General features: G+C 48.4%; 1 protein-coding gene across 1 annotated transcript in view; it reads right to left on the reverse strand.

The window, feature by feature from the left end:
* Positions 1-1,186: 1,186 nt before the first annotated feature.
* ADRB2 (adrenoceptor beta 2) overlaps positions 1,187-21,791 on the reverse strand; it is an 86,764-nt gene continuing 66,159 nt past the window's right edge. Inside the window, exons 2-3 of the mRNA XM_054568211.1 lie at positions 3,222-3,361; positions 1,187-1,222 (exon numbers count right to left, since the gene is read on the reverse strand). Coding sequence (XP_054424186.1) covers positions 1,193-1,222; positions 3,222-3,361 — 170 coding nt within the window. The 3' untranslated portion in view covers positions 1,187-1,192. The remainder of the gene's footprint in view (positions 1,223-3,221; positions 3,362-21,791) is intronic.

Consider the following 21,791-nt stretch of genomic DNA (forward strand, 5'->3'; position numbering starts at 1 on the left):
GCTTTCGCCACAATATCCAGTTGAGTCTAGCCAAATATCTGGGTACTGAGGCCCAGCCACATTGGCGCATAAAATTAACTATCACAATATATGAACATACAATGTGTACAATAACACAACAGTAAACAATATTTACTGACCATTTCTTATGGGCCAGGCATCATTGTCCCCTTGAATTATTCCTAATGCTACTTACAGTAAAGTACCTGACACACAGATAGGAATACATGATAGTTTCAAGTTTAGAAGACAATTTAGAGAAGAGGTAATGAAGGCGGGTTTGGGCATCGGGCAGACCTGAGTTCAGGTTGTCATTCTGCCGATATCTGACTTGGGCAAATTACTTAATCTTTCCAAGTCTCTTTTCTCATCTGTCGAACAGAATTAAAAACAGTGCTTACCTTATCGGTGTAGCAGGGGCTTCATAACTATCTACTGACAAAATGAACACTGAAGGAACTTCCAGGGCAGTTGTGAGAATGAAAGGAGATAATTTACCTGGAGCCCCTCACACAGTCCCCGGTGCATGGTGAGAACATGGTGAATTTAGCTGCCTTATCCCATGATTATTTTTTTCCCTTGACATCTGCACACACAGTCATGGCCGACAGCTGTTGGGAACCATCTAACAAGACCAGGTAAGATACGGCTTCCAGAAAGATTTTGCCCGTCAACGGCAGGAAGAGACAGAAATATCTTGCCCGACCCAGAGGCTGGCTTCTCTTACTTCCTTGGCATCATCCGCGAGGGGCTGGTCCTCTGCTGGCCCCAGAGCTCCTCTCTCAAACTCTGGCCACACTGGCCTTGGCAGGGGGCATTCTCTGAGGAACCAGGTGACGGGGCCTGGAGCCGGGTGAGCTCCCCGCGCCTCTGCCAGTGCACCCTGCCCCTCGTTTGCAGCCCTGCCGCCACTCCTGTCGCACAGAGCTTGACTGACGGCCTCTCGATGGACTACAGCTGCCACTTCCTCCTGAGGGCTAGGACCGCCCTACAAACACGCTGTCGTTTAGACTAACCAGTCTCATTTATTCTAAAACAAATCGCGCTATTTACACTTGGTATACCGGGACAGCAGGATTACCACAAACCAGCACTGTGTTAATGAATCCATCCTCTGTAAGACAGGGCCACTTACTAAAGGATGGAATCCCAGCTCTGACACTTGCCAGCTGTGTGACCTTCGTCAAATTTCTTAAGCTCTCTTATGCCTCAGTGTCTTTGTCTGTAAAATGGGGATGATATTAAAATCTACTCAAAAGGCATATTATGACGTTTGAATGAGTTAATGTACAGAAAGCATGTCAACACAAGCCTGGCACCTAGTAAGTGCTCAATAAATAATGACTATTACTATTATTATCATTACTGCTGCCACTTCTTCCTCTACGTTACGCCAAGGACTCTGCTGGGCACTGGGGAAACAGCAGTGAACACAGCACAATCTGTCTCTGCCTTTGTGATGTTTATATGCTTGTGAGCAGGAGAGAAAAAGAACAGGTAAAAATTGAAACCCCCCACAGATGTGATTGTAAACTGCGATGAGTGTTCTGAAGAAGTCCAACAGGATGCAACAGAAGACACACACAGGGGGCTGGAGGGAGGACTCAGAGGGACAGGTCATGAAAGGTGTCACTGAGCTGCTAATATTTAGGCTGATCTCTGACAGGTGAGAAGGGGAAGGATGGGAGGAAGGAGGGAAGGGAGGGAGGGAGGGAGGGAGGATAAGAATAAGGAAAAGCACATATGAAAACCTTGAGGCAGAAAGAACTTGGCCTGTTCATGACAATGGCTGAGATGGAAAGAAGGGAATAGTAGCAGCCAGCCCTCACGAAGCCCTCCCTGGACGTCAGACACTCTTCTGGGCACTTTATGTCTGTCCGCTTATCCAAGCCCCGTGCCTGCCCTTGGAGGAGGCGCTATCCCCGCCCAGATCAGCCTGGTCGTGACCATTCACATCCTGCCCCCCGACCCCCCGCCCGCCTTAGCTTCACGCTGCTGTAGCATGAAGCGCAACCTCTTAGCTTGACATTTGAGATGCTTCCAGATAGAGTTCCAACACAATTTTCCAGTTTCATTTCCTTTTTTCAATTGGCTATTCACCTGAGAAGTAATTTTTATTTATGTAAGTAACACTTAAGTATTTCTTCCTCGTGAAAACTTCAAACAATACACGTAAATTTAAAGTTCTTTTTTTTTTTTTATCACTGTGCCCCCTTCCCCATCTCGACCTCAGGTGCTTCCCTGGAGGTAATACTATGGTCAGTTTGCTATGACTCCTTCCATACATCTCTAGAAGCTATGATTTATGGCTACAGCTGAAGAGTGTATATAAGCTATAGGAAATAGAGTCGTTTTGTCTTTATTTGATAAACACACATCTTAGCGGTTACGAGAGGAGAAGGGGTTCGGGGGTGGCCAAATGGCTGTAGGGAGCCGCTGTATGATGAAGGGCAGTAACTAGACTGTGGTGGTGATTCACTCTGTAGTGTCTACAGATGTCAAATTATACTGCTATGCACCTGAAACATATAATAAATAAGTATAAGATATTGAATAGGAATTAAAATAATCACACATCACTTCCTCCACAATCCAGTGGCCAGAAACATCTTGAGACTACTCCCTACCCAGGGGAGTGTGCGTGGTGGAGGCGGGGGTCGGGGAGCGGGACTACCGTCTTCCCATGTGTCTGGAAAGAGACGAGGACTGAAAAGAAAGAGTGAGTCCTACAAGTTTCTACCACAGACAGTGATAAAAAAAAAATGTCCTTTAAAAAATAAATTTCTTGAAGGAAAAAGCAGAGTCATTGAAAGAAAAAATGAATGGAAGAAACGGTGTAGATGGCATGTGCTTATGGTGAAAATAGAGAAGGGGGTATGAGAATGGATCTTCCAGCCTGAAAGGTCCGTCACCCTGTGCTGCAATGGCATTGTCCGATTTGGTGACAAAGGCTAGAGTGCATCTTCCTGCAGAGATCTCAAGGTCGCTGATGCCAGATGCCGCCATCCAAGTTTTCCCGGAGTTCCCCCGGAGGGATGCTGGCCTCCTGTCCTCTTCCCTTTCTGCTCAGAAACCTCAGCTACCCATCCCCCTTCCTGAAGTCCTCCCCACTCCTCCACCCGAGTTGTCCACATTAAGACTTCATCCCCCGCCCCCTCCCAATGCCTGGAGAACTTGACCCCAGGTAATGGCCTCTTGCTAGTCACCAGCAGCCTCCATACCTGGCTGACTTCCCACCGAAGTCTCCCACGGCTCCTGAAAATACGATATGAATCCACGTTCTGGACTGAAGAAGCTCGTGTGTTGTTTTGGCAGGGCTCTGCTTCAAGAAGTTCGGGAATGTGGCCAGACTCTGGAGCAGCTGTGGGGGGAGGGAGGAAAAAGAGAGAGAGAGTGCTCGAGCTCGCGAGCACATACACAGGCGCGGGGAGAGTGGGGGAGGGGAAACCCTGCCTCTCCCTCTCAATACTTCATATTGCTTCTCATTTCTCATTTGTTAAAATAAATGGTCACCTTGGACCTACGTCTGTCAAACAGCCCAAACAAGGCAGCTCTGCGGGGACTGACAGTGTTGAGGACCGATGTGTGGCTGTTCTGCTCCTCTGTTGGCTCCAGACCCACTCTGCTGCCATCAGACTGAGGAGGGGCTCCTGGGGAGGGAGGGGCTCTGCTTGCTGGCGGTTGCGGGGTGGAGGAGGGCAATGCGTGGAGGTAGACAGGCAGGAGCTGAGACTCTGGCCCAGGGCCGGTTCCCTGTTGAGTTCCAGTGACAGGTAACTTCTGCCACTTATTCCTCTGCTCCTTCCCCTGCTTCATTAAAAACTGTTTATAGTACAGAGCCCCACTTCAGAGGGTGTCAGGGGCAGAAAAGCCTTGAACTCACTTGCAGGCCAATCCCCTCCACAAACAGGTGCATGGCACATTTGCACTTCTGCTGCTGCTGTAATGCAGCACCACAAACTTAGTGGCTTGTTCAACAACACAAGTTTATCATCTTACGGCTCCGTAGCTTAGAAGTCCAACACGGGCCTTGCTGGATGCCAGCAGGGCTGTGTCTCTCTCCAGAGGCTGGTCTGCATTCCTTGGCTCGTGGCCCCCTTTCCCATCTTCCAAGTTTGCAACGCAGGTTGAGTCCTTCTCACATGGCATCACTCTGACCTCCTCACCTCTCTTTTTCACTTTTAAGGAGAACGAGACACTCAGCAAGATGCCAACCTGCTCACCCCAGATTGGCACAGAAATCTGAAAGCTGCCCTTCGGTCTGCTGGCCACGCTGCAAAGCCTGTGCAGAGGTGAGCGTAGATGCGCACAAGTGAAATCGGGGGCTTCAAACCAGCTGGACGGGAAAAGGAAAGGCCCCCTCAATTGTTTCGGGGAGAAGAGGAAGACCAAGGGCAATATTATCTTTCATCAGCCACTCCCTGTCGGGGAATGAGCTTTCTTCAGGGTACAGTCTTCTCTTAGCGGGACAGGGGGTGGGGGAAGCTGCCTCATTCCTCGCTAAAAAGCCTAGTAACAATCAGCTACCATGTCAGTGAGAACTGGAACCACCTGAGACCAAATCATTGATAATTCTGTCCTCTCTGTGTGGGGGGGACTTTAGATTTATGCTGCAGAGCTTCTCCAGGTTCGTAAGGAGTCCTGGCTTCTGTGCTGTGGCCTGGGGACATAGATGAGATTTTGAGCTGGTTCCTGTCTCCAAGGGGTCATGCTCTTAACCTCTATGCACAGGGCTCAGACAATCCAGTGTAATGGGACAGAGCTCTGAGTCCAGCACAGAAGAGAGAAAAAGGCAGTGAGCATCAGGGTTCAATGCCAATTTCAAACTGGGAAAGAAATGAGAGACAGAAGAAAAGGACGGGAAGGATGTCAGGGCTCAACCGAGGGTCCTGGCACTTGCAGGTGAGGAGAGGACTTCGGGGAGAGTTTCCCGGAGAGTAAAAGAATGGCTTAAAGTGATCAGAATCCATCTTTCTCCCCTTTTAGCCAAGATGGGAATATAACATTTACCCCCTCCCAGTCCTCAGGGACTTTAGATCTCTTATAGTTCCCCAAAATAAGGCTGATGGCTCTACAAGTGCATGTGCAAGTCCTAGACGTACCCTAAAGTCAAGTACCAGGCTGGGCCGTGCCTGCTGGTAAATTTTGGCCAGGCAGCTGCCGCCTCCCGCCCCGGGCCTGTGTGCGCCTCTGCCAGCCAGAGCCTTTCGGGAGCCAGTGTGGGAGCAAACTCCCATGACTCATGGCCAGGGAAGCAGCCAGCGGGGAGGGAGGCCAGGGCACGTGAGGGCAAGGGAAGGGAAAGAGGGGAAGGAGAAGGAAAGTCTGAATGGGAGGGAAGAGGGGAAAGGGTTAGAATAGAGAAGAAGGATGCAAGGGAGGGGAGGAGGGAGGAAGAAAATATGGGGAATAGTAATAGTTATCAATACTTTCTGAGTATTGACAATTTTCTTCAATTGTTTGAAGTCCTTAAAATGCACAGTCACCTTTAATCCCGAAAACAACCCTATGGGGTAGGTTTCTTCTGTCAGGTTCCTTTTATGGATAAAGAATAAAGTATGAGACATGGAGATCTTAGCGTATCTTAGGACAAACAGGGAGGAAGTGGTGGATTCATATGTGAAGAAACGGGGGGAAGAGCTGGTAAGGTGGTTGGGATGGAGGAGGCGAGGACAGTGGGAAGCACAGAGGTGAGGTCTTTCCAGGGTGTGGGGGACACACAGGAAGGTCCTGGAAGCCAGAAGCTGGAATCTGGGTCATAGAGGTTGTCTGTGAGCAGAGGCGAGAGCCCCACCAGCTCTCCTGGGATCTTAGGATCAGACCAAGGAGGCCCTTGCTTGGATGAGTTTCCATGACAGGTTATCCTGGAGACTACTGGGCGACACACGAGCCCAAGAGAAATGCAATGGCATCATTAGATGTGGATCTTTCCTTCTTCATGCAAAACATATGGGAGCCACAAAAATAATCTTATTTCATCTTGCTCGGGGACGAAGATAACATAAAAACAAAGAAAGGAAGTTATTGACATAAATACAAATAGCTTCTTTATCTGTTACCTACTACAGGCTTTCACATGTTATGTCAAGTGCTATTCCCGTTTTGTGATAAAAAGCTTTCAGCAAGAGGAAGTTCAATTAGCAAGAATCTAGGATCCAAACTCGGGTCTTTTCCAGATCTTGAGCTCTTTCCTGTACACTGTACTCAAAGTCATGCTCAGGTTCCCTTAAATGCAATTGGTTTTTTTCAAATGAACTTCCCAGAATGAAAACTTCTGTGGAACAAGATGCTGACTTATTATGCACAAAGAGAAGATTAATGCTAAAATCAGTTTAAAATCATATTGCCTATGTCATATGACCCCTCAATAATAGTTCATAGAAGAGCTCATTTAGAACAAACAAACAACAAAATGGTTCCCAAAAAAGTAGAGCGTGTCCCTGCTCTCCTCGGAGCAAGGTAATAGAAGCAAACAGGCATGTTCTTGGAAAACCCTTGGATAAATACTTCTGTACATGCTGTTCCCTTTTGCCCCACCTCACCTGAGGCTACACCCTTGTCCCTCTCTTGAATGGAACTTGCTGAAGTCTTATCTTGTTCTCTGCACTCTGGTTGCCTTCCCTTCCTTCATGCCACCGCCCACACCCTCCTGTCCCGTGTTCCTTTCTTTCTGTACAATCCCTGTAGCCCTTCCAAGCTGTACCCCTTAGAGAGCAAGCTCAGTCTTTCTTCATCATTGTTGCACCTCAGCCGGCTGCCTGGTTCATAGTAGTTGCACAATAAATATTTGTTGGATGAATGTCTGCCTGGGTCACCAGCCACTAAACACAGACTGGCTGGCATCGTTAATGCGAGTTCTTGCTTCCCATTACTTGTCTCTTCTATTTATATTGCTAGCACCAACCCCGGCACACAGAATGGGAGCTCTGTAAATGCTTGTCAAAGGAGTCAAGGAGAGAAGAAATATTGAAACACTGTCTTATAATACACAGCTTCCGACAGAAACGGAATTTTTCCATCCTGTGAAATAACATCATCTCTTCTTACGTCCATGAAGGCGGCGGCAGCGGGATGGTGGCGGGGGTCGGGGGGATGATTTACAGTCTCTATACACAGGCACATTTGTACAGTGCGTCTCCTGGTCACACGTTCCCACGGCTTCTGGCCGACAGACACGGTAACAATCAAGCGGCAGTATAGTAATAGCACTGATGCCTCACCGTTACTGGGCACTTACTTTAGTCTGGGCCCTGTGCCAAGGGCTGTTTGAATTCCTTTAGTTCCTACCACCAACCCTGTGAGAAGGACTAGTCACTGTTCCCATTCAAAAGGGGAGGAAACTGAGGCCCAAACAGTCCTGTCAGCAGGGCTTTATGATGCAGATGGACGTGCCCAGGGGCTTCTTGGCTGCCCTGAGGGGAAGGGGCGGGGGTAAGACTGTGTCCAGAAAGACTATTGAGCAAGAAAGAGCCTGAATATATATACATATATAACACAGATGAATATATATATTCTCCCACCTATATGCAGAGCAATTATTCTGTTAAATATTTTATACATTGGGCTTCTGCAAAAGATTTCTTAGAGGAATGGGGTTTTGTCTAGCTAGAAAGAGGCTTATACATTTTTTAAAAGTACATGTTTTAGTGTCACAGGTAAAAAGACTGAGAGACTTCGGGGCCATGAAGTTGCCGCTGTCATGAGTGGCTACGCCAGGGCTAAAAATCTCAACTCCAGCAGCCCCGGAATCTGTTTCCTACCACGCTACCCGATGCCCAAGCGTGTCCACGCTGACTCTTGCGTTTGGTAAACTCTTGGACCAAGTCTTCTTTGTGCAGAACTTTTGTTTCCAGAGGTACGTCCTGGGCCATACAGAGTCAACCAAGGTAAATTATAAGGTAAATTGAGAAATATTTGTCTCGCAGGCCTTGTTAGTGAGGAAAACAGGAAGGACAAGGGAGAGCGAGACAAGGCAGGAAGTGGAAAGAAAACTCGGGGAATGGGGCAAAGACCAGGGCGTGTGTGGAGGCGGGGCGGAGGCGAGGGTCTGCCGGCACAGACAGGCTTCTGGCCCTGGAATAAAAAAGGACAACGGCAACAGCGTTAACATTATTTTTTGAATGCCTAATGTGGGTCAAGCTCCTAAAGCTAAATGCTTTATATTCATCACCACCTTCATCACCGAGGCCAGTGAACTCTCTCCGTTTCCTTGAAGAGGAAGGAGAAGCTCAGAGAGCTGGGAGGCAGCTGAGAGAAACGCCACCAAGGCCTGCGTGGCATCAGAGTCTGCGCCCTGAACCGCTCAGCTGTGCCAGGACTTCAAAGCCCCAGAATCACGGGGACACAGACGGCCTTCCACCAGCATCTCTTGGGACTAGGTTTGGCTTAGCACTAGGGCCCCTGACCCCGACTCAGGGACACCATGGGAGGCTTGCATTAGATCTACCTTTACGGCCAGCTGAGCTGGTCTGGTCTAGGGTGATTCAACCACCTGCTACTCAGATGCCAGACATTCTTTGACCTGGGGACCAAGCCTCCTGTTCCCTGTAGAGCTAAAATGCTGACTCTCAGGGGACGTTTTCAGTCAGTAACCAAGCAGGAAACAATGGTCAAAAGTAATCCCTGCATTTGTATAGCCCTTTGAGGTTTTCAAAGTACTTCCCCTCTGTGTGTTTGCAAGGTCACTTGAGCAGATGTCAGAACCCGTATTTGACGGAGATAAAAGCTCAGATTGGAATGAAGGAAACATTCGTGGTGGAAGGTTCCACACATCTCAGAAGTGGCTGACCTTGAGTTCAACCCCTTGTCTTCTTGGGTCATTTCCTTTTGCAAGGCCCTAGAACGCCGAAGGTCCCAGAAAGGAGTCGAAGCCTGAAGGGTAGGAGAGGAGCCCCACCGAGGGGCCCGGGGCGCACAGGATCTCCAGGCCGCCGGCTGCGCAGAGGGCCCTGCATTGCTGGCCACGCTTCTCCTGGGCTGGGCGGGGGCCCAGAGGAGCTGTGCCCAGAGGTATTTTTGTCTTGTTGCTTCAACCCAGGCAGTTCCACTTGCGGTGATTTATGATGATTTGGGTTTGTTTTGTAAACACAGCCTGAACCAGGGAGGGAGTTACATTCCCAGGGTCTTCCTTCATGGGTGGGATTGCTCTAAAATTATCTTGCTGGTACGGCACTGTAAGAGCTCTGAAGTTGTCGGACCTAAAACAGGAGCGGGGCGAGAGGCCTCAGCGGTGACCCAGCCACCGGCCTCATTCTGTGGTTGGTGGAACTGAGGCCCAGACCCCGGGGACCAGTGCCCAGACCGCCAGGCCCACCGCGCGGGCTGGATGCCTCCATCCCCTCGGACAGTTCTTCCACGACGTCTGCTGTTCTGGGGAGAGGCTGTGAGCACAGCAGATACAGTCTGCGGCTTCAAGGAGCTTAGATACCGTCAGGGGGATCAATTCTAAACAAATAATTAAAAATGTCTAGTGAAGGATTAGGGGCGCTCTCAGGGGTTATAACACCAGGTGCAGCTGGCCTAGGGTTGAGTGACGGCTGCCTTGAGGACCTGAGGTTTTGAGGGAGGAGGGGAGTTGGTCCCTGGAGCAGTTGCAGACAGCTCCTCCGGACAGGGGTACCAGTGTGCACTCGAGGCAGGCGAGGGAACAGGTTTGAGGCGCTGAACGCTGGCCAGTGTGGGAGCTGGGGGGCAGGAGACGGGGCTGGGGAGCGGGGCAGGAGATCTGGCAGGCCCCGTGGGAGTTCAGTGTGTATTCTAAACACAGCACAGAGCCATGAGTTTCAAGCAGCAGGACAGCGATGGGGTGAGGTTGGGGCTGCTTTGGAAGTCAGATCTCTTGCTGCATGGGAGGGAATGAGCTGGGGGGCGCTTGATACAGAGACTGGCTCCATGCCCTGCACAACGTGGCCTCCCTGCCTCAGCGTCCTCCGTCAGCCTGGGCACAGCCGGGATAGCGGACTCCAGCTGTGACTTGTTTTAGGGCAGGTGTTAAACCTGAAGCTGAGCATAAGACACATGCTCTGTAAAACCCTTGTGGCCTAAATTGGGACAAAAGCCAGATAGTGGTGTCCTTGCTGGTATTCAAGGGACAGAGTGGAATAGGCAAGGCCTGGAGGAAATGAATGGATAGAGGAGGGATGCCAAGGGGCAGGTACAACATGGTGGACTTGGGTGGCTGGCCTGGCTGAGGCTCTTGACTTGGACGGGAGCAAAGCTCTGCTTGCCAACCTGTAGCCAGAGCAAGAGGTGAGCGTCTTCCAGTGTCTGTGAATGCAGGGGGCTCTGGTGCTGGGAAAACGCTGCCCCACACCATTTCTGATTTCAGGGTCATCAGAATCTGGAATTTTCTAGCCCTGATTTCTCATACTGACCCCAGTGCTTCCTTTTACAGAGAGATCTACAGCTCATGTGCTCTTTCCTTTTCCGGTCTCTTTGTCATTCTATCTGCCTCCCTGGTTGTCTGTCTGTCTTTCCTTTTCTGCCTTCAAAGGAAAGATGATGCAGTTAGCAGCATGGGCTTTAGAAATAAGAAAGTCTGGGTTCGAATCGTGGCTTTTCCATTTAACCAGCTGAGTCACTTTCAGCACGTTTCCTCATCTGTTGAATTCTCAGTTTCCTCCTCTACCCAGTGGGTGTATTAGTGTTTTAATCATGGAGTTGTAAGGTTTGAATAGGGCAATATGTATAATATACATAAGACCTTGGCACACGGTAGGTGCACAGGAAGCTTGTTTCTTTATTCAGCGTTTATCTAGTAGCTTCTGTAGGCCAGGCCCTGGGCTTGGCCCTGGGGTCATAATGCTGATCCCGAAAACACCCCTTTCAAGTCTTGAGCAGGGATCTGTGTCCCTGTGTCCCAAGTGCATGTAAGAAAAATGGCTCCTCCCAGGAAGGGCCTGGAAAATGGCCCCAAACCTGGAGCTGGATTTAGATGCTGTCTCAGCCACACTCTGAAGGACGCAGGCTCTCATTTTTTGCCATATTTTCATCTTGCAGTTTCTGTGTTTGGTTCCATTCAAATCATCAATCACATTGTGCCTATTCTCAATGGGCAGGACCTGAGCCAGGTTCTATACCAGATGCCAAGGTAAGCTGTGGGCCTTGGCCAGTCTGATAAAGCCAACAGGATGGTGACTGAGACGGTGATGGGGCAAGACCTGTCCCAAGAGGAATGTCTGCAGGAGCCAGCCTCTAGTTTGGTGGTAGAAGGCTCAGTGAGTCTCCTAATTTCTGAAGGCTATCATAGAAGAAGGGGTCACATGTCATTGCTGGGTCCCCAGGAGGCAGAACCAGGGCCCATGGTAGAAATTACCATCAGGCATATTTGGTCTCATTAGGAATGGAGCTTTCTATTATCTTCCCGTGTCCAGCACCAGACGAGGCTGTCTGATAAGTAGAGCAAGCTCCAACGCTAGCAATGCTCAGGCAAGGCTGCGTAAACACCCACCGGGGGCTTCAAAGGGAATTCCTGCTTTGGGTGGGAGGTTTGACAGGATAACCTCTGGGCTTCCAAGAAGCTGGGAGGTGCAGGTCGTCTAAGTTTTCAAGGTCAGGCTTGGACCACCTTCCTTTGGATGCCTGCCAGCTTCCTCTCTCTGGGGAATCACGCTGCAGCTTCATTCCTTCCTGAATCCAGCTCCGCAACCTTCCCACCCTCTTGGCAACTTACCAACCCCGGGCCCAACACGTCAGGCTGCTGGGGCATGCGTGATACAGTTTCCAGTCTGTGTTCTCTCTGGACAACTTAGTTTTGTTATGGCATTGTTTAAAAATCTTCTCTCTTTAGGTATTGTGTTTCCTTTCTTGGGTTTCTCTTTCACAGGCATTTCGTATCATCAGCATCTGTTACTATACTCTTAAGCTCGGTATTTTGAAAAATCCATCAGCGGTGGAGTCAGGATTCAAATCCCAGCACCACTATTTACTATAATGTCCTGGTCCAGCCCCTTAATTTCTGCAAACGATTCTTATCTTAACATCTATAAAACAAGGTAGTAATAACATCTAACTCACAAGAATGCTGTAAGACTAAATAGACAATAACATGCAAAAAACGTAGAACAAAATTCAGCCGAATCAATTTGAAGGTCTAATGGCTTTATTAAGCAAGCGATTTATGAACACAGCAGCAGTGTTCCGTCTAGCAACTAGGAGGGTGCTCCAGGGGGCTGTCTGAAATGAAAGGTTTTTATAGATAGGAGGGTGGGGCAGGGATTTTTTAACAAAAGGAAAAGAAGGATTATTTTTAGGCCAGGTCATCTTCTTTTAGGGGGAAGGGGACGGCAGGGATTTTATCATGTACTATGTCTTACCAGTATTGATCAGAAGATTCCAGACTGATGAATTTAAAATTGCACTCCTGGAAAAAGCTGACTCTGCAATTAAGTTAGTTAATTAGGTTAATTATTAAGTTTTAGTTTGGGACCTGGCTTAGCCAAAATGATTCCATTTTGGCCTGTTGTTTTTTTTCTTTCTTCTCTTTCTTTCTTTTTTTTTAACAGTTCACAATCCTTCATTTACTTTTTATGTATTAATTTTAGATCTATTTCTTGCACCCTTTAGAAATCAGAATTATATCGACATTGAAAAGGTTCTAGAAGTTTCCTAATCCAACTCAGCATTTTGCTGCTAAGGATTATTGAGCCTCAGAGGGGTGAAGCTACTCCTTATCTAGTAACAGAGCCAGGAAGAGGATACAGGGGACATCTTTGCTCTTGACTGATGTCCTTTCATGCATCATAATTTCCCTAATGAGAAGTAATAAAGGGTTACCATTATTTTCTGGTACATTGCTTTAAAAAATAACGAATCACAAACATGTAATTAAATAAACAAACATCAAAATCCTTTCGTTAAGATTTGCTATTTAAATAATTGGAAAGAGGGAAATGGGAATGTGTACAGAAAAAGGGCCACAGGCTAAACCTGCAAGCTCAGGGGAGGCCGAGCTCAGAGACCAAAAGTAACCACACAGGACGGTCTGAACATAACAATTCCTCACCAAAAGCAGTTCGTGGAAGGTAGTCACGTCCTAGGCTTGTGGCTTCCTAGGCTAAAGTCAGTCTTCACCTTAGGTTTTGCATCTAAGATAAAATACCTTTGAAATATCAGATCCATCTTTTGCAGACCCCTCGGGGAACAGCCGCAGACACCAGAGCACAGACCACGTGCTCTCTTGTTACCTTGTTGCCCACAGACCCGCCTGTACGAGCTGTGAATGTTTACTGTCCTGTGCCACTGATGGACAAGAAGCCTGTGTGACTCGATTCGGCCTTTCTATCCAACCCCAGAATGTTCCTGATTTGCCTTTTCCCACCCCCTTAGTCTACCAATAGATTTCAGGTAACCCTCCTTGCATCTCCTCCTTTAATTCTAATGTATGAAATAAGTGGAAAGCCTGCCATTTTCCAGAGCATTTTATCAATCTGTTGAGATTTTGCTTCCCAGGATTTCATCAGTTTAGCTCAAATAAATTCACACACATTCACAGCAGATTTGGATGTTTCTTACATTGATAAGATTTCTGTGCTACTTTCTGTTTCAGTGTTTCAGAGGATGTCAGACGCTGGCTTCAGGGGCCTGGCAGCCCCGCGCAGCCCCCACACCGCTGAGAAACAAGGGCCAGCGTGAGATAGTCTCGTGTGAATGTCTTTCCTTAACAGTCCTCCTAGATTACTTCTTGGAATATCAGTTCCAGGGCCGGTGCTCTGAGCCTGTGCAGCTGAAAACATTTATGGGTGTGCTAATAAACTTTTTTCAGGGCGTATAACATTTCTTTCGGCTTCAGCTACGTGGCACACTATTGTAAGGATGGCTGGTGGGGAGAAGTTTGAGCTGGGCGAATGGCACGACATCTTGTAGAGCGGGGTCAACCGGCTGCAAAGAGGTGTGGGGTGATGCCAAGGCATTTCAAGGAAGATTTTTCTGCACACTGTCTGCAAGAAATGCCCCAGAGACCGGGAAGAGGGAGGGATGAATTCTGTCTGGATGATCTTTAAGATTCTTTCCAGCAGCTGGTATTTTTACATACTGTGCCTTCAGAGTCTTTTCTTCCTGGTCGATGTGGCCCAGAGACTTCTGATTCCCAAAATAGCTGTTGGGGGCTCGATGACCGTCGGCTGCCCTCCCTCTGACTCAACTGGATCTGATACAGATTTTGCCTTTGCCCAGCCCGGCAGAGCCTTCCTGTCCCATTCCCCCACGTAGGAGGGACACGCCTCCTGACCACAGGCCTACCTTAGACATGGAGCAGAAAGGGTGCAAGATGGGGACTTGGTTTGGGGAATAGATAAGAAAGCATGATCAGGGCAGAGCCAAGTCCAAGTCCACCTTCAGCTCCGGACTGAGGGTCATGGAGTGAACCGTGAAGTTCTGACTGTCCCATGGAGAGAGCTTGTTAAAACTAGACCCACCCATGCACATTGTCCGTATTGCTGATTTTGAGTGTGCTGCCCCAAATTCCAGCATTTGAAAGCATACTGTAAACAGAAAACCTGAGAGCCATTGTCCTAAGGGTGACATGGAACAAAGTGTTCCCTGGCACGAATGCACATGGTACCTCCCCAGAGCAGATTTAGAATGCCGCATGTATTTATCTTTCTCGGTCACAGGGGAAAATCTTCGCTAGCACATATGTGGGGGCTAGTGTTCTGAGGAAACACAAGGTGGTCATCTTCCAGGAGGACTTAACCTTCTCTCTGTCTGAGCAAAGTTTAAAGGGTGTTTATAGGGTTAATTCAAAGAGTGACCCTTCATCGTCCCTGATACCCAACTCAGACACTCACCTGGACACCTCACTCTACTTAAGGTACTTTCTAAACATATTTGAGAAGGTTCAAAGGGCCATTCACTCCCCTTGGAGAGGAGATGGAGCCTCTTCTCAATGAAGAAAGGAAGGCTGGTACCTCATCAACTCTACCGTAGGTTTAGAGCATGTTTTGGGGACGTGCCTCCTTAGCTACGTACTCTTGTAAACCTCTTTTGCTTGTAAGGCTGTTTCCAAACCGTAGCTGCCAGCCTGCCCTGCACAGGAGACATAGTGTGTTGGAACTAATTTCTTTCCAGCTCACTGTGCAGAGCCTTCATGTTTTGGCCTGAACACCACAGCCTGGAGCTAAACCTTTGGCCAGCATGTCATTAGCCTGAGCAAGTTTGGAATGTCTCTCTCACTTTTTGGACTCATTTTTTCTCATCAGGAAATGATGGGGTAAGACTAGGTGAAACAAACACTCACAAACATTCAGTAAATCTGTCCTGAGATAGATGCCATGCTTTGGCAACGCAACCTAGGGTGGTTTTGGGGGTTTTTTTTGGTAGATGTATTCCAATAAATTATAATACAGCATGCTGTCTGCAAGAAATGCCCCAGAGACCGGGAAGAGGGAGGGATGAATTCTGTCTGGATGATCTTTAAGATTCTTTCCAGCAGCTGGTATTTTTACATATTGTGCCTTCAGAGTCTTTTCTTCTTGGTCGATGTGGCCCAGAGACTTCTGATTCCCAAAATAGCTGTTGGGGGCTCGATGACCGTCGGCTGCCCTCCCTCTGACTCAACTGGATCTGATACAGATTTTGCCTTTGCCCAGCCCGGCAGAGCCGTCCTGTCCCATTCCCCCACGTGGGAGGGACACGCCTCCTGACCACAGGCCTACCTTAGACATGGAGCAGAGCCTGGGAGCCTGTCACTCATCCTCCGGAGCCTCCAAGTACGAGAGCGCAAGGATGGGTCCCTGCACAGAAACCTCGGGGTTCCAGAGGCAGTGACGGGAACCCCTCACCCAGTCCCCCACACCGCCCCGGAGGCCTGCAGGGAGGGCACACATCTGCTTTGGCACCTACCCCTCTTTGCCTCCTGAGATTTAGAGACTCCCTGTCTCCTTCCCTGGGCTCATTTTTTCTCCTCGTCTTTTCCTTCCTTTTCTTTCCTTTCACACTCCAAGGGCCATTTCAGAAATAATGCAATTATTAATAGTAATGAGTTGCTGGTTACAGACTCAGAGAAACCAGGACACATGATCTGCTAATCCCCAGCTGACCCAGGGTGTGAGGGAAAACTTTGGCTCTGAGAACCTTCAGGCGCTGCTAGAATGCTCTAGAAAGCCTTGACCATTCTCCCTCCCTTAACAACAACAAAAAAATCCTATTCCACCGGGGACAAAATACCCGGAAGCAGCATTGTTAGTAGCTGTAGCCACAGGCCACCCACCCTCTGCCCTTCCTCACCTTCACTTCCCCAGGGAGGCTGGAGAAAACAAAGAGTGGGGGCCCAGGGAGCCTAGGGTGGGCTGGCACCGGAAGCTGGGAAACCTGGAAAGGGGAGTTTAGGAATGCGAGGGCCACCTGGCTCTGTCAGCTGGGAGCATCTCAGCGGGCCTGCTGCAGAGGAGGAACTCCTTGCCTTCCCAGAGTATCCTCAGAAATCGGGTCCTCTAATCTCCGGCCTCCAACCTGAGCTGCGCTGCCCTACTCCACCCCACCTCCCCCACCTCACTGGCAAGTCTGAGGCTGTCCGACATTTTCTTAGAACTTTTAAGAGTGTCAACTACCATCTCCCTCCCTGCTTCCTTCCCTCCTTTCCCTCCTTCCTTTTTTCCTTCCTTCCTTCCTTCCTTCCTTCCTTCCTTCCTTCCTTCCTTCCTTCCTTCCTTCCTTCCTTTCTTCCTACCTTTCTTCCTTCTTCCCTCCCTTCCCTCCCCCCTTCCCTCTCCCCTTCCCTTCTGTTCGCACTGAATGTATCCCTCTCACTGGATTGACCTTACCCTTCACTTGTCCCTCCCTGGACCTTCCTTCAGGGCTTCTGCAGCACCCCCAACTTCTCCCTTCCTCTAGCCCCTTCTCCCCGCTCTGACATACAGGCAAAGAAATGCAGCCACTTGCTGACCCCACATTTCCTCCCTCTCCTTTGTTAACCTCCTTCACATCACCACTCTGCCGCCGAGTCTACTTTTTTATGGGTAGCCAGTGATCTCCCAATAGCCTCTCTTCCTTTTTTATGCTATTCAACTCCTTCGGAACATTAAACTTCAATAAGATTTTTATTATAAAAATGATACCCCAGATAATAGTTCTTATTCTAGAGTAGAAAGTGAAATGTCACCAGTCCTACACCCCATTCCATTCCCCAGAAGCAACCGCTGTACATAATTTGGTAAAACTTCCTTTGTACTATAGCTCATGAATTTACAATGAAAAAAAAAAAGCTTCTAGATTCTGTGAGAGTTGTCCCAATTTGTCCCCCTTTGTCCTCCTCCACCCAGCCCATCCCTGGCTCCCACAGTTGATCCCCACACTATCGTCCACATGAATTTACAAATTTGGGGTCATTTCAACAAACCCTTCTGCAACTGACATTTTCATTTAACGCTATGGTGCAGGTGTCTTTCCATGTAAGGATATATAGATACACGTCATTTTAACAGTGAATGGCTATAGCGTAATTTATTTAGCCAATCTACTTTTGATGGACCCTGAGGCGGTTTCTACTTATCAATTTGTTTATTAGTTTATTGATGTATTCATTCATGCAAGCATTCATCCCCGTTACAAACAATGCTGCCGTGAACTCCTTGTATGTCCTTCTTGACAAACTTATGCTCAGAGTACTGACCACAGCTCCTCATTCTCCTCCTTGACAGTACGTGCTCCTCTAGCTTCTTGGTTCTCTTTGCTGTAGCAAACTTCTCTTTCCCCTAAGCACCCAATGTACGTCCATCTCTCCATGCTTCTGTCCAAAGCCTCTCTTGAAAAAAACACTTCCCACCCACCCTTCCTGCCCAAGCCTCATGTAGAACCATCCCTGATGCCCTAGACCAGTCTTTTCTCATGTCTTCTGCTTATGCAGCACTTACAATGCACCAGGCCATGTGCTGGAGCAGATACGTATCCTTCCATCACGTAATGGTAGGGGAGGTATGGACCCTATTGTTGTCAGCATTTTAAAAGTGATAAAAACAGAACCTTAGAAAGTTAAGGAACTTGCCCAAGGCACCCAAGTCGTTAAGCGGGGGAGAAGTCAGGATTCAACCTCTGGCCTCTCCTACTGTGTAGTCCATGAACTCACGCACTACCACGTTACTGCGCCTTGGGCTCTGGGCTCAAGGGACCTTGCATGTGCACCGGCTATGGCACCTACCAGACTGAACCGTGACATTTATAACAGGTCTGTGCCCTGCCATTCCACTCAGGGCAGATTCTGGGTCTCTTCTTTCCACATGCCCCATGTCGAGTGCAGAACCTGTCATGTCACAGGTGCTGATGTGGATTTGAATGAATGAACCTGTGTTTGCTAAATGAAGCATCCTGGAACCAGATCAAGAGCCCAACTTCAGCATTGGGTAACACACACTGAGCTTGAAGTTTGTATCCTGCTCTTTTATAAAAAGAAAATACCCTCTTCCCAGGGTCCTAATTACCTAAATTATAAGAGGCTCTTTGGATTGGCAGACTGTAGAACACAATGATTTAAGTAACAGGCTCTGAAGTAAGGTGGCCTATGCTCTGATTCCAGCTCTTCCACTTATTAGGCAAGTTCCTCAACTTCCATAATCCTCAGTTACCCAATCAGTAAAATGGAGCAAATGACAGTTACTTGTTAATGGATTACCATGAAGATTAAGTGAGGAAGTGCATATGAAATGCTTAGCGCGGTGCGTGCACACAGAAGGCGCTCAATAAATGTTAGTTGTACTGTGGTCACTAGGACCAGTATTAGCCCCTCAAAATGAAATAGGTCAAACATTCCCTTAACATTCCCCAAAACTTTGAATGATTTTTTTTAACTTTCGATTTCCACAAAAATTCTCTTTCTTGACTTTACTCATAAAAAAGGCATTTATTGAGCACCTTGTGTTTACTAGACTCCTTCCCAGTTGATCCCCCAGCTGATGGGGAGTCTGTGGTAGGGAGGTGAGCATTGCCTAGGCCAGCAGCCCAGCGGTGGGCCAACCGTTCCTGTTTTTTCCATTTGAGAACATCACTCGATTCTCTGGGAAATATACCTGTTTTTCTTTTCAAACCATTTTCTCATGAAAATCTCAAGGTTTTGTACCTGGATATACCAAGGTAGTTTCTAAACTCTGATTGTGCCTGTGCTGTCTTTGTTCTTTGAGACAAAAAAGTTTTCCTGTATCCACAGCTCCTGAAGGTGACTTTAGGAACCATTTCTTTTGTGGTTCTGTACACTGTTCCTACTCACATCCAAGCATTAATTTTTTTAGGGGGTTCATTGTTTTGTTTGTGTTGTGTTTTGTCTTTCCAAGTACTCTTGTCAGGGGAAGAACCCTACCCCTGACAACCGAAACCAAAACAAATGAAGAAGGAAGTTCCCCAACCCCAAACTCAAACCCCAACAACAGCAAATGATTCAGTATAAGCTTTCTAGACTTAATCAATAGATTATTCAGTTCCGGAACTGTATATTCTCAGAGAACCATGCCTACTGTTTAGTTATCTAAAAAGGAGGAAATTCCTTAGCAATGCCACTGAGCTTCTAAACATGGGATTGTCTTTTCCTTGCATCTAACTTACATGTCTCCTATTGCAAACTAACATGTCCCTTCTCCAGGTGATATGGCTGTTGAGGAAATCTAGCTTCAGGGATGCAGGGAGGCAGACATGAAGGGGGAAAGGCTCACTTCTCTGACAAGTGTCTACAGTAGGTGTGGCTTCATGTTATTCAAACACCTAGCTTCTTGCCCTCAGATACTTGGCTGTCTGGGAATAGGCCTTCCTCACTGCCAAGTGCTCCTAGAAGCTTATTCACTTGGGGTCTGCTGGGTGCTTCTCCTCGCTCCTTGCTGCCCTGGTGCCCTGGCTTCTTCGTCAGATGCTCTGTCATCTGAATTGCTCAGGCCACCACATTCAGGTCAAAGAAGCCTGTGGGCCAAATAGCCAAAGCTCTCACCTTGAGCCCACCGTGTGTCCTTGGACAAGTACCTTCTCTCTGGGCTTCAGTTTCCTCAGCTGAGATGTAAAGAATTTCTTCTGAGCATTTCTGAACTGCCATTCCAGAATCCGTTGTCCCGCCAGGCCCATGACCTAGTTGTGAAGGACAGTGAGAATAGAGCCGTTGTTTGGAATTCATGGGTGGGGTGGGTGGGGCACCTCCTAATAATGAACTTGACTGGGGATTGGAGCAACCTGTTTGTCCAAACCTCTGGTACGGCTGAATGAAGGCTGCCACTCCTTTGGCGTTGCTGCGAGGACATTTGAAACGCACTTATCAGAGACAATCAGGCTCGTAAACCTGACATTTCACCATCCAACATCATCCAAGGACCAAAAGAGATAAAAATTGCACAAGAGGTGGAGCCCACGTGATGACTGATCAAATCGTATTTCGGCTCTTTCGCTTAGGAGCCCCTGGCGGAGGGTACACCCTCCTCTACCATTTCGAAAGACTTTTTAATACACTTTTCTGCCTGAGTGATTTTGTCCTCAAGAGGAACCCTGTGGGAGGGCCCGTGGGGATTTTGAAAGCTTAGTGCTGAGCTAGTTCTGCACCCTAATGACTTTGGAAGCCAGTCGTGTAATTAGGGATTTGGTGGCTGGAGCCTGGGACTGGGAGTCAGGAGACCTGGGTCCCAGCCCCACCTTTGCCTCTACCTGGCTGTGTAGTATGGAGTGAGTTGCTCCAGCTGCCCAGTCTTCTCATGAAGCATCTCTCCACGGTCTCTTCCTGCCGTGGCACATGACAACTCTTGGCCCTGTAGACAGTTCCCTCTTGGGTGTAGAATGGGGCCGGGTCCGCCCCAATTTCTTTCTAGCCCATTTCTTCCCTCACGTAGAGATGTCTCTTTGGTTGGAAGTTTAATCCCCTTCCCAGGCTCCTCCTCTTTGAAGGTACCCAGGAAAGCGAGTGAGTGACACGGATGTTCCCGGCGTGGAAGGGGCTCTGAGGAGCACCCCTCAGCTGTCGCTAGAATGTCTCTTACTTCAGGTCTGGTGGGAGGTGCGTGGCATGTCTGGGTAGAGCACTGCATAAAGTTTAAGAGCCCTGGCTTCAGACTTCACCAAGATTTCCTGCTCCAACCTTGGCAATTATTGCAGTTCATTATTCAGCACATTTTAAAAAGCACCTATTTTGTGCCAGGCACTGTGCTAAATTAATCTGTTTTGCATACATGATTGCTTTTAATCCCTCATGACTCTATCAAACAGGGACCAACGTTATCCCTACTTTGCAGATGAGAAGGCTGACGGGACTCCCCCAAGGTCACACAGCCAGCCAATGGCACGCCTGGGGCTTGGCTCCCGGTCTGCTGACTCCAAAGCTCTGGCTCTCGGCCCCTGCACTCTGCCGTCTCCCAAACCTCATTTTATTCAATCCTCATTTAGAACCTTGTTTGCTTGTTTCAAAGCTTGCACTTCAGTGCTTCAGGAGAGCCCCCGGCAGGGCCGCGTCATGGATTACCAAGCACGCCCACTTCTGAAGGGGGATGGCAGACACTAGACAGAGGGGTGGGAAAAGCCCTGAGACATGTCGGACTTCAACTCATTAGCCTCTAGAACTGCCTGACCCTCGTCAGTACATCTGACCCGCCCTGCACCTTGCCGGCCTTGCTTTCCTCACAAGGCTATCATAAGAATCAGTTGAGAGCATGGCTATGACAGGACTTAATAAATTAAAAAGTGACGAAAGTAGCCTCATCGTTATCAGGGTCCTACTGCTCTGTGTCACTCACCAAACTGGCCCAGAAGTCGCACGCTGCCTTCAAGAATCTTGAGATGCACCGTCTAATGGTACGAACCTTGGGGTCCCATGACGAAGCGGTATGAGGCCGGTTGTGCTC

The sequence above is a fragment of the Pteronotus mesoamericanus genome, unplaced genomic scaffold (genome assembly GCF_021234165.1).
Source record: "Pteronotus mesoamericanus isolate MK-2021 breed Mesoamerican mustached bat unplaced genomic scaffold, CSHL_Meso_final contig_2, whole genome shotgun sequence".
Taxonomy (NCBI): Eukaryota; Metazoa; Chordata; class Mammalia; order Chiroptera; family Mormoopidae; genus Pteronotus; species Pteronotus mesoamericanus.